The 13,222-nt window shown below is 39.2% G+C and overlaps 1 protein-coding gene across 3 annotated transcripts in view; it reads left to right on the top strand.

Annotated features, from left to right (window-relative positions):
• Positions 1-13,222, top strand: part of LOC133616582 (forkhead box protein J3-like) — a 202,263-nt gene that overhangs the window by 59,579 nt on the left and 129,462 nt on the right. For all 3 annotated transcript variants that reach the window (XM_061976052.2, XM_061976044.2, XM_061976036.2), the window contains one exon: positions 317-834. In XM_061976052.2, the coding sequence (XP_061832036.1) occupies positions 436-834 (399 nt within the window). In that variant the 5' untranslated portion in view covers positions 317-435. The remainder of the gene's footprint in view (positions 1-316; positions 835-13,222) is intronic.

Raw genomic sequence — 13,222 nt, 5'->3', positions numbered from 1 at the left:
CAAAGGTGCTAATAACGGATATCACATAAGCTTTTTTTTGTTGTTTACAATCAGAGAAGCCATTTTTGAAGCCAGTGGTGAGGACTCTACGACCTACCGAGTCAGAAGTAAGACTTTGGGAGGCATTCCAGTTGTAATTTCCGACTAGGAACTAAGAAATTCCGACTTCCCAGTACAACTGGAACGCACCATATGACTAATATTTCCCCCACCTCTTGTGCTGATCAGGATAGTTTTGCTAGTGTCACTCCAGTTGCTTGTCATGAAGTCAAGGTTTCCTCATATCAAAAACCCTGCTTTTGTTTTGATCATGCAGATGTGAGCCACGGTTGCTGCACAACACACATTCACTGAGCCCATAAGGAGAGCGTCCATAAAGCTACGTCTCGAGAGCCCCTCACCTTTCCCTTCAACCTTTCGACTACCAAAAACACTATGACCTCTGAGCTGGAAAGTAGCCTGACATCAATGGACTGGCTTCCACAGTTGGGCATGAGGGCGACTATCCAGAAGACCGACAGAGACGTGGGGGGGCTTCACCACGGCCACTTTCACGGACAACATCACCATCATCACCACCACCACCACCATCACAGTCAACATCATCACGGACTTCATGGGCCAGGAAAGAAAATCACACACCTGGAACCAGGAACAACGTTGGACCAGGAGGAAAGTAGTCAACACAGGGACGGCAAACCGCCGTACAGCTACGCCAGCCTCATCACCTTCGCCATCAATGGTTCTCCTCGCAAACGCATGACTCTCAGTGAGATCTACCAGTGGATCTGTGACAACTTCCCCTACTACAGAGAGGCGGGCAGTGGCTGGAAGGTAAGCACAGACGTAACATCATCTACATTTCTTATGTTGCCTTACTGTATTGTATGGCGGTTTGCTTTTTACGGCTTTCTGTGCAACTTCAAGGTTTTAACATACCAGCCTGGAATTTTTTATGATTCAGTATTTTCCCATATATTTTGGTGAGAATCCTTTATGCCAAACATGTAATAATGGGTAAGTCTCTGCCAAAGCTCACTTAATTAAAATGAAATATTCGATATCAACGCAGCATTACAAAGCTCTAAATTTACACCAGGTTTCATCCAAATACGAATCAGATGGAAACAATTTCGGTCTTCGTACGCTTATATTTCATTGTTTGACGAAATATATTTTTATTTTGTTCCTATCACTCCGGAATATGTGACTGATAATGTAATGGGCCCCCATACACCATTCAACCTTAAACCCAATGTCGTCGCCTCATATACACGTTTGCATACACTAAAAAACTAATTATTGCATGGATTTGGTTGAAACCAGCGTTTTACACGTTAAAAAAAATTTGCTTTTTGCCTTTTTAAAGATTATCATATCCAAAACGTAGCTAAAAACCCTTTTAATTAGTTATATATCTTGCCCATATTTCCTAGTGTTTTTCAACCTTTTTTGAGCCAAGGCACATTTTTTGCGTTGAAAAAATCAGGAGGCACACCACCAGCAGAAATCATAAACTCAGTTGACAGTAAAAAGTCATTGTTGCAATTGTTGGATATGACTTTAAAGCATAACCAAGCATGCATAAATATAGCTCTTGTCTCAAAGTAGGTGTACTGTCACCACCTGTCACATCACGCCCTGACTTATTTTGAGTTTTTTGCTGTTTTCCTGTGTGTAGTGTTTTAGTTCTTGTCTTGCACTCCTCTTTTGGTGGCTTTTCCTCTTTTTTTGGTATTTTCCTGTAGCAGTTTCATGTCTTCCTTTGAGCGATATTTCCCGCATCTACTTTGTTTTTATCCTTCTTCGTGGGGACATTGTCGATTGTCATGTCATGTTCGGATGTACATTGTGGATGCCGTCTTTGCTCCTCAGTAAGTCTTTGCTCCGCAGTAAGTCTTTGCTGTCGTCCAGCATTCCGTTTTTGTTGACTTTGTAGCCAGTTCAGTTTTGTTCTGCATAGCCTTCCGTAAGCTTCAATGCCTTTTCTTAGGGGCACTTACCTTTTGTTTAGTTTTTTGTTTAAGCATTCGATACCTTTTTACCTGCACGCTGCCTCCCGCTGTTCCCGACATCTACAAAGCAATTAGCTACTGGCCGCCACCTACTGATATGAAGAATATTACACGGTTACTCTGCCGAGCTCTAGACAGCACCGACACTCAACAACAGCACATCATTTGTAGACTATAATTACTGGTTTGCAAAAAATATTTTTTACCCCAAATAGGTGAATTTAGATCTTCTCCCACGGCACACCAGTCTGTATCTCACGGCACACTAGTGGTTGAAAAACACTGCCCTAGAATATGATAATAAAAATGTCAAGCTTTCCTTTACTTCAAAGTGTAAAGAAGAGATAAGCTGATTTATGTTTATTTATTATCATCAGTGGATAATACGAATCGTGGTAGTACATTATTATGATTTAGTTACTATTAGTGGACCTCTAGTGATAACTAGACTTTATCTTTAATCGAGGGTCTTTGAGCGATGCAGAAGTGAACTTTGTACATAACTTCCTCCTATACTGCGACAGATGGAAGGTTTATAATATTTTTACCTTTTTGCTATCACTGTCATTGTTCCAAAAACGTTGATCCTGTGTGAGCTTTGATGACGTCATGACGTCTGTGTTGAGTTCAGTGTTCAATGCTAGGTTTGCTGGTATCCAGGTGGAACGAACCATTTTGCATTTTGGAAAGGGGCTAAAGTTAGTCTTCAATGTTCTTAATTAGATTCAAGCAACACTCCCCCCCCCCCCCCCCCCCCCACACACACACACTTCAACGCCCTTATGGCAAATGTTTACGGTAAGCCAAAGGTTGACATTCTCTGACTTCTCTCCTTCGTGGACGTGGCTGCCACTTTTATGATCACAGGAATGACAAACATTCCCGAATCCCAATTATACAAGATGGCTGGCTAATTAGGTTTCTAATTAACATCATTTCTGCTAGTTGCTTGTCACGAGAGAAAGAAACAACCCTCACCGTGAAAACTTTGGAGGTCATTAAGGCTGACAAGAAGTTAAGGAGTCGGAATCAGTGCTGTCATAGAGTCTTATACATGGTGGAGCAGGACCTTCAGTTTTGGAGCAATTAGCTCTGTAGAAGGTGAACAAAAGGAAGGAGATGACACCAATTATTTCATGCTTAGATTTCCTATCACAGATGTATTATTATTTTCCCAAAAGGTTGCACTGTAGCTTGTCAGGTCTGTGCTCCATGCCCTGCAAAATGTTACTACACAGCGCAATTGAATAGGAGTTGTACTGTAGCGCTAAAGAGGGATTCAATTATTGACTCACTTCTGATTGCCAAGCACTTTTGATAGGCTAAAGGCAACACTTAAGTAAACCAGGTTTGGCAGATTTATTGTGTCTAATTAGGGCTGGGTGATACATCGAGTTTGTAAGATATATCGATATCTTTTTAAACAAGATATGAATTAAGAAAATATTGTAATATCAATGTAATTTATTTCACGTTAAAATGACCAAACGCCGCTTATTTGTTGTGTTCCTTGTTCTCCATGAATTGATTAACGTGGACGCCGTTGAAAAACGTATTCGGGTGTTACCATTTAGTGGTCAATCGTACGGAATATGTACTGTACTGTGCAATCTACCAATAAAAGTCTCAATCGATCAATCAATCAAACTCCCCCGCTTCCCTTCCACGGGCTACTAAACCCCTCCCCTTCCTCCTTCCAAGACGGGCTTGCACGTATAACAACATCCGTGATTGGTTGGTTGTTTACTATGATGAGTCACGATTGGTTGAGATTAGGCTAATCAGAGGCAAGATAGGGCGGGTCACGGAACCAGGAAGGGAAGTCACAACAGACATCCCAAATGACGACGAGAGAGTCGTAGAAGAGAAGAGAGAATTTTCAAGCGGGCGATTTATATATTAAAAAAAAAATAGTGGAAGATGCCAGAGGGATTCTCTTCTTTAGATTTTTCTTTTAGCGATGTAAACGACGTCCAGGAAACCATTTGGCCACATTTGGACAATTGTATGCGTCTGTATAAAACATTCATTTGAGTTGTTTACCATGTAAGCACCAATCAAAACTACTCAGTGGCCTAGTGGTTGGAGTGTCCGCCCTGAGATCGGTAGGTCGTGAGTTCAAATCCCGGGCCGAGTCATACCAAAGACTATAAAAATTGGACCCATTACCTTCCTGCTTGGCACTCAGCATCAAGGGTTGGAATTGGGGGTTAAATCACCAAAATGATTCCCGGGCGTGGCCACTGCTGCTGGGTCAAATGTGGACAAATGAGGACACATTTCACCACACCTAGTGTGTGTGTGACAATCATTGGTACTTTAACTTTAACTTTAACTTAGAAGAGGTAGAATACACATTTAAGAACACATGATTTTGGCAGACGTGATGACTTTTGCAAGAGTATAGCCTGTCTAAATGCTACATCTCATTTTCATTGGACACTAGCTGACATTTCGTTCATTATGTCTACTCTTTGTATTTCAAAATTGAATAGTTGAATCATTTTGAAACAAACAAAGATCGTAGTCGCACAGCTATGTTGTTTATTTGACGTAGAAAGAATATTTTTCTATTTTATTTATGTTATTTAATTCTGTGCTACTTAAACTGTTTTTTTTCTGTGCTGTTAATACCCATCTTGACTAACTGGGTTATTAAAAGTGCCACTGACTGTTTACAGTACAGTTGTCATTCACTTCAATTTCAGTGAATTTCGCTCAAAAATTAGTATCTTCTAGGGCTGTGAATCTTTGGGTGTCCCACGATTCGATTCAATATCGATTCTTGGGGTCGCGATTCGATTCAAAATCAATACATAGGATTTCAGCAGGATCTACCCCAGTCTGCTGACATGCAAGCAGAGTAGTAGATTTTTGTAAAAAGCTTTTATAATTGTAAAGGACAATGTTTTATCAACTGATTGCAATAATGTAAATTTGTTTTAACTATTAAATGAACCAAAAATATGACTTATTTTATCTTTGTGAAAATATTGGACACAGTGTGTTGTCAAGCTTATGAGATGCGATGCAAGTGTAAGCCACTGTGACACTATACTTTTTTTTATTTTATAAATGTCTAATGATAATGTCAATGAGGGATTTTTAATCACTGCTATGTTGAAGTTGTAACTAATATTGATACTGTTGGTGATAATATTCATTTTTGTTTCACTACTTTTGGTTTGTTCTGTGTCGTGTTTGTGTCTCCTCTCAATTGCTCTGTTTATTGCAGTTCTGAGTGTTGCTGTTGCATTGTTATGGTATTGCTGTGTATTGTTTTGTTGGATTGATTAATTTGAAAAAAAAAAAAAGAAATTAATATAAAAAAATAAATAAAAATAAAAAAATAGATTTTTTTAAAAATGAGAATTGATTCTGAATCGCACAAGGTGAGAATCGCGATTTGAATTCGAATCGATTTTTTTCCCACACCTCTAGTATCTTCATATAAATATTTTCACCGGAAAATATATCGAGATATATGTCGAATATCGAGTTTAAGTAAAAACATATCGAGATGTACTTTTTCGTCCATATCGCCCAGCCCTATGTCTAATTGAGTCACTAATATTTTTTGTAAAAGTTGACATACAGTAAGCATATATGCTTATGGATATGGCTGCATGATTATGGCTAAAATTATAATCATGATAATTTTGATTAATTTTGACATCACAATTATTAATCACGATTATTTATTATGTTAGGTCAAACAGAGTATTTCCCTCGGGTCAGAAATCTACTTGCAGTAATGGAGTCCCGGCGGTGGGGAGGTGCTGGGGGCTGCATAAACGTGGCGTCATCCTGTAATTTGTAATGAATTAAAGTGCTAGATTAACGTTATCGATATATATATTTAAAGACACATTGCTGTGTGTTTGTTCATTATTAGTATTAGCTTTTCATCTTTTTCTCTTTACTTGACGCCTTTAGCTCTATTTATATTTGTTTAACGTTCCGCGTGTAGCCAACACGTTAATTGGACACCCCAGCTTGACTTAATCATACATTTGACTGTTTGTAGTGTATGACTCGTATATTAAAACAGTGGTCCCAACATTTTTGTAACTGCGGACCGGTCAACTCTTGAAAATTTGTCCCACGGACCGGGGGGTGGGGGTAATTGAATTTTTTATTTATTTTTTGGTCATAAAAAAATACAATTATGCGTGTTTACGGACTGTATCCCTGCAGACTAGGGATGTCCGATAATGGCTTTTTGCCGATACCCGATATTCCGATATTGTCCAACTCTTTAATTACCGATACCAATATCAACCGATACCGATATCAACATATATATACAGTCGTGGAATTAACACATTATTATGCCTAATTTGGACAACTAGCTATGGTGAAGATAAGGTACTTTTAAAAAATAATAATAAAATAAAATAAGATAAATAAATTAAAAACATTTTCTTGAATAAAAAAAGAAAGTAAAACAATATAAAAACAGTTACATAGAAACTAGTAATTAATGAAAATGAGTAAAATTAACTGTTAAAGGTTAGTACTATTAGTGGACCAGCAGCACGCACAATCATGTGTGCTTACGGACTGTATCCCTTGCAGAATGTATTGATATATATTGATATATAATGTAGGAACCAGAATATTAATAACAGAAAGAAACAACCCTTTTGTGTGAATGAGTGTGAATAGGGGAGGGAGGTTTTTTGGGTTGGTGCACTAATTATAAGTGTATCTTGTGTTTTTTATGTGTTGATTTAATAAAAACAAAACAAAAAAACAAAAAAAACAAAAAAACGATACCGATAATAAAAAAAAAAAACGATACCGATAATTTTCGATATTACATTTTAACGCATTTATCGGCCGATAATATCGGCAGGCCGATATTATCGACATCTCTACTGCAGACTGTATTGATCTATATTGATATATAATGTAGGAACCAGAAATATTAATAACAGAAAGAAACAACCCTTTTGTGTGAATGAGTGTAAATGGGGGAGGGAGGTTTTTTGGGTTGGTGCACTAATTGTAAGTGTATCTTGTGTTTTTTTATGTTGATTTAACTACTTTTTAAAATTTTTTTATTTCTTGTGCGGCCCGGTACCAATCGATCCACGGACCGGTACCGGGCCGCGGCCTGGTGGTTGGGGACCACTGTATTAAATGACAAAATACAAAAATACAGCGTTTTTTAGTGTAACAATTGTACTCACGTGAATTGGTTCTTCAATGCGCAATTACATTTTTGCATTCCCTACATTCATAAACATGCACAGATGCAGGGGGTGCATGAATTCCAATGGCGAGCACGTCTCGCAGTGTTGGCATTCGACAGAAAAGTGTCTCCAGACTCGATGGTTAGCCGTTAGTCGGGCTAGCGGGACTCCAGCGAGACAAAACAAAACATCGTGTTGTGCTGGCGCGGCCTTTGACGCGTGCTGAGGACTCCGCAGAAGTGAAACGAGGCGACCGGCTACAGCAGCTCATTAATACTGGCCGGCGAGGTGGTCTGTGTAGTCGTTGAGCTCTGTGCCATTATACAATGGCCTGCGGCGTGGGCGGCAGCCACCTCACGGTGCTTCAAGACAAGCCGCTGTTGCATTTTTGCCGCCGGGTCTGTGAAAGTTCTTGACTTCATATGCAGCAAAGACTGTTTTTTTTTATTGTTAATATCACCGACGGTGACCCTCCTTTACTTTAGTGACTAGGGTTGTACGGTATACCGGTATTAGTATAGTACCGCGATACTAATGAATCACATTCGGTACTATACTGCCTCTAAAAAGTACTGGTCTGCCACAACCGTAAACAAACGCCATTGGTGGATCTACACCTAACATCCGCTGTAATGATACCAAGTACAGTAGCGTATCTAGTCGATACTACTATGATTACGTCAATATTTTTTGGCATCACATCTTCTTTTGTTAAAAAAAATTGTATATTATGTTTATAAACTCAGGAAATATGCCCTGTGGACACATGAAGACTTTGAATATTACCAATGTATGATCCTGTAACGACTTGGTATCAAATAGATACCCAAAATCGTGATATCATCCAAAACTAATGTAAAGTATCAAACAACAAGTGATTGTTACATTTTAACAGAAATGTGGATAGAACATGTTTAGAGAGAAAGTAAGCATATATTAACAGTAAATGAACGAGTAGATTAATAATTAATTTTCTACCACTTGTCCTTAATAATGTTGACAAAATAATAGAATGATAATTGACACAATATGTTACTGCATACGTCAGCAGACTAATTAGGAGCCTTTGTTTGCTTATTTACTAATAAAAGACAAATTGTCTAGTATGTTCACTATTTTATTTAAGTTAAAGTTAAAGTACCAATGATTGTCACGCACACACTAGGTGTGGTGAAATTTGTCGTCTGCATTTGACCCATCCCCTTGATCACCCCCTGGGAAGTGAGGGGAGCAGTGGGCAGCAGCGGGGCCGTACCCGGGAATAATTTTAGTGATTTAATCCCCAATTCCAACCCTTGATGCTGAGTGCCAAGCAGGGAGGTAATGGGTTCCATTTTTGTAGTCTTTGGTATGACTCGGCCGGGGTTTGAACTCACAACCTACCGATCTCAGGGCGGACACTCTAACCACTAGGCCACTGATTTAAGGACAAACTTGCAATAAGAAACATATGTTTAATGTACCATAATATTTTTTTGTTCAAATAAAGCCAATAATGCCATTTTTTGTGGTCCCCTTTATTTAGAAAAGTACCGAAAAGTATCTAAATAATTTTGGTGCCGGTACCAAAATATTGGTATCGTTACAACACTAATAGTGACAGCAAAACTGTGATTAAAATGTGATTAATTGTGCAGCCCTACTCATGGACATGTCTTGGAAATTCTCTGCCTTATTGGTGGAGAAAAGATGCAGCTCCTCTCCTGACATATTGAAGAAGCTGCCAGCCAATAAATGGAACCTTTCCCTCCTCCACCTGTCTTCCTCTGTGTCATACTTCTCTTCTTCTTACGCTTTCTCCAATTGTTCCCAGTCTATAATCTTCAACGTGCTCTTCCCTGAGTGCATATGCAAGCCCAAAGTGATTGAGTTGGCAGACCTTCTTACCTTTGCTACAGGACTCACTCAAGTTGTGTTCTATTCAGCAGGAGAGGATTGGGCTTATTGAGACCTCTCAGGCTTTCTGTCAGCGCAGCTTATGACTTCCCCTTTCTCCATGTTGTATACGGGGGCTCGAATGTTTTCGGATCCCGTAATTACACCTCACTGATTTGCGTGTGCAGCTGCATTCGAGTTGCATCATTAAAGGCGCACACTCGTGGCGGATTTATTTTCACAAGCACTGGCATTGGTGTTGGGGCTTTAAAGCGGGAAAAGAGAGGAATGGGGGCTTTTCATTGAGGTCATTGCCATATAAATAATGCACGCTATGTTTTTATGTTAGCAAGGCACTAATAGAATGTGCTGCTGAGAGTAGATTTAGACATTTGTAAAGAGCTCTGTTTTTACTTTTGTTGCAACTGAGTTAGAAGTATATGTTACACATGTAAATGTAGAGTGGCACCTCAACTTAAGAGTGTTTTGAGACAAGAGCTGTCTCTTGGGCTATTTGTTATGCTTTAAATTGCAAACAACAATTTTAGTTAAAGGCATCCCCGCCTGTGTAATGTTGCGTTTGGACCAGTTGTTCCTCCCAGGGAATTCAAGTTTCTGGTCGTCGCTCCCAAGCTCTTTACGACACTTAAAGCTGAGTAAAAGAACCACCAGAGACAGAATAGGTATTTTGTCATATATTTGCAAAGCTTTGCAAATATGATGAGACCAGTCCAGCATAGAACATTCAATCGCGCAGCTAAGATAGTCTGCCTTAAAAAATGGAAACCTTCTCTTCTATAAAGTCTCTCTCCCTCCCACCCTCGTTGTCTTGTCTTTCCAGCCTAAACACATGCCCATTGTCCTCCGCATCTGGACAGAAGAATAGATAAGAAGGAGTATCTCTCTTTCTTACATTCCATACCCAAGGTTAGCACACAGTATTTGCAGACAACCAAAAGACCACAATTGGAAGAAAAACACTAGCTGTTTTGTAATATGACTATGAAATTAAAGAAGTAACACTTAAACTACCACCTACTCAGTGGCCTAGTGGTTAGAGTGTCCGCCCTGAGATCGGTAGGTTGTGAGTTCAAACCCCGGCCGAGTCATACCAAAGACTATAAAAATGGGACCCATTACCTCCCTGCTTGGCACTCAGCATCAAGGGTTGGAATTGGGGGTTAAATCACCAAAATGATTCCCGGGCACGGCCACCGCTGCTGCCCACTGCTCCCCTCACCTCCCAGATGGTGATCAAGGGTGATGGGTCAAATGCAGAGAATAATCTCGCCACACCTAGTGTGTGTGTGACAATCATTGGTACTTTAACTTTAACTTTAAATACGGATATATGTAAATATCTGCCTCCGACAGTAACCTATGACCTGCTGCTGTTTCATGAATATTAAAAACAGGATTTATAGTGGTATACGGTATACCGGTATTGGTATAGTACCGCGATATTAATGACTCATATTCAGTACTATATCGCCTCTAAAAAGTACCGGTCCTCCATACCCCGCCCCTCCGTCGTCGTCATGTCGTGACATTGCTGGTTTACGAGAAAACGAGCATGTTCGGCAGCGCACAATCACGGAGTACTTACAAGCAGACACAGTGTGTAGACAGAAAAGGGAGAATGGACGCATTTTGGCTTAAAAACTAACGATAAAGGTGAAGTTATAACCAGTGTTGGGACTTTGTAACGCGTTACTGTAACGCCGTTAGTTTCGGCGGTAACTAGTAATCTAACGCGTTATTTTTTATATTCAGTAACTCAGTTACCGTTACTACATGATGCGTTACTGCGTTATTTTACGTTATTTTTTATATAGTATCGGCTAGAAACAGAAGATCTGAGTGTGTTTTATTGCAGCGTTGCGGTGTCTTCCTTCTGTGTCACAAGGAAAAGAAGAGGCGTGCTTTGTTTGGGTGGGGGCCGTAGTTGAGGGGGCAGGGGAGACCTTCCTCCAGGGCCTTTGTACTTCGGGGCTAACAACATTCACTTTACTCGGAAGTGGGTCTTTACAGCTGAGGGTGAATGACGAGGCCGGCGGTTTGTTGCAACTTTGTGACTTTATTGGACGCAGCCATCCACCAAGCTAGAGCACCTGCAAGCACTCACTGTTGCCGGTCCCTCACCTCTCTCGCCCACTCACTCACTGACATCACTCACCTCACATGCTGTCATATCTTAAAGGGCCACACACACACACACACACACACACACACACACACACACACACACACACACACACACACACACACACACACACACACACACACACACACACACACACACACACACACACACACACACGCATAACAACTAACAAGACATCATGGTGAAGCCAGAAGTCGAGTTTCTTAACATGGAGACATTCTCAATACTTTTCTTTTGTCGAGCACAAAGAAAATAACATTTTCGTTTAATGTAAGTTGTGTCTTGGATCAAAAATCCTATCTACTTAAAGTTAAAGTTAAAGTGCCATTATGTTGCAGCTATTTAAAATAGTTTTGTCAATTTGTTCTGGCCTGAAATAAATTAGCCCTTTGAAACATATCTTTGTCTTTGTGGGTTGTACGTAGACCACATTGCTTTCTGAGTTCAGTGATGCAAATGCATGTCAAGTTGATCAACAGATTGTATTATTCTCCAGTGCAATAACAGTACTGAAATGAAGGCTGAAAGGGCATTAATGGGAGCCTTAAAAAAAAAAGGGGAAAAAAAGAAGCAACTAAATAGTTACTTTTCACAGTAACGCATTACTTTTTGGTGTAAGTAACTGAGTTAGTAACTGAGTTACTTTTGAAATAAAGTAACTGTAACTAGTTACTAGTTTTCAGTAACTAACCCAAGACTGGTTATAACTCCCTCAGAAAGAGGTGCTTTAAGACATGGCTAGCTCGCTAGCGGCTAAAGTCCAGCCGCAGTCTGCAGTGTTTTAGCTACTTCTAATTTACTAATCCTCGCCTCCATGGTGATAAATAAAGTAAGTTTCTTACAAGTATCATCCCTGCAGGACGAGGAATAGCTAAACATGCTTCACTACACGCCGTAGCTCACCGGCGTCACAATGTAAACAAACGCCATTGGTGGATCTACACCTGACATCCACTGTAATGATACCAAGTACAGGAGCGTATCTAGTCGATACTACTATGATTACGTCAATATTTTTTAGCATCACAAAATCTTTTGTAGTTTTTTATTTATTTATATAATGTTTATTAAATCCGGAAATATGTCCCTGGACACATGAGGACTTTGAATATGACCAATGTATGATCCTGTAACTACTTGGTACTGGAATCATACCCAAATTTGTGGTATCATCTAAAACTAATGTAAAGTATCAAACAACACAAGAATAAATTATTATTACTTTTTAACAGAAGTGTAGATAGAACATGTTGAAAAAGGAAGTATCAAATCAAATCAAATCAACTTTATTTATAGAGTAAGCAGATATTAACAGTAAATGAACAAATAGATTAATAATTAACTTTCTACCACTTGTCCTTAATAATTTTCACAAAATAATAGAATGATAAATTATACAATATGTTACTGCATATGTCAGCAGACTAATTAGGAGTCTTGGTTTGCTTACTTACTACTAAAAGACAAGTTGTCTCGTATGTTCACTATTTTATTTAAGGACAAAATTGTTCTTTGATTACAATAAGAAACATATGTTTAATGTACCCTAAGGTTTTTTGTTAAACTAAAGCCATTAAAGTATTTTTTTTGTAGTCCCCTTTATTTAGAAAAGTATCGAAAAGTATCAAAGTACCGAAAAGTATCGAAATACATTTTGGTACCAGTAGCGGTACCAAAATATTGGTATCCGGACAACACTAGTGGTACCTCAACTTGAGTGTTTTTAGAAGAGCTGTGTCTTGACTAATTGTTATGGTTTTTGAATTACGAGCATCCCCACCATTGGTTGGTATATCAAATGCCACAGTGAACTCTGTAAGATCCGCCCAAAACATCTGGTCTTACTCACTAGCATCGGCTTACAGCTGGAGATCGACATTACTTTGCTTTCCAACCATTGGAACGGGAAAAATGGAGAGTGCTAAGAAGAAGTAATGGAATTCATTGAATTAAATAAATAAATCGTCCAA

The sequence above is a fragment of the Nerophis lumbriciformis genome, linkage group LG01 (assembly GCF_033978685.3).
Source record: "Nerophis lumbriciformis linkage group LG01, RoL_Nlum_v2.1, whole genome shotgun sequence".
In the NCBI taxonomy this organism is placed as follows: domain Eukaryota; kingdom Metazoa; phylum Chordata; class Actinopteri; order Syngnathiformes; family Syngnathidae; genus Nerophis; species Nerophis lumbriciformis.
This window is presented reverse-complemented; position numbering and strand designations above follow the sequence as displayed.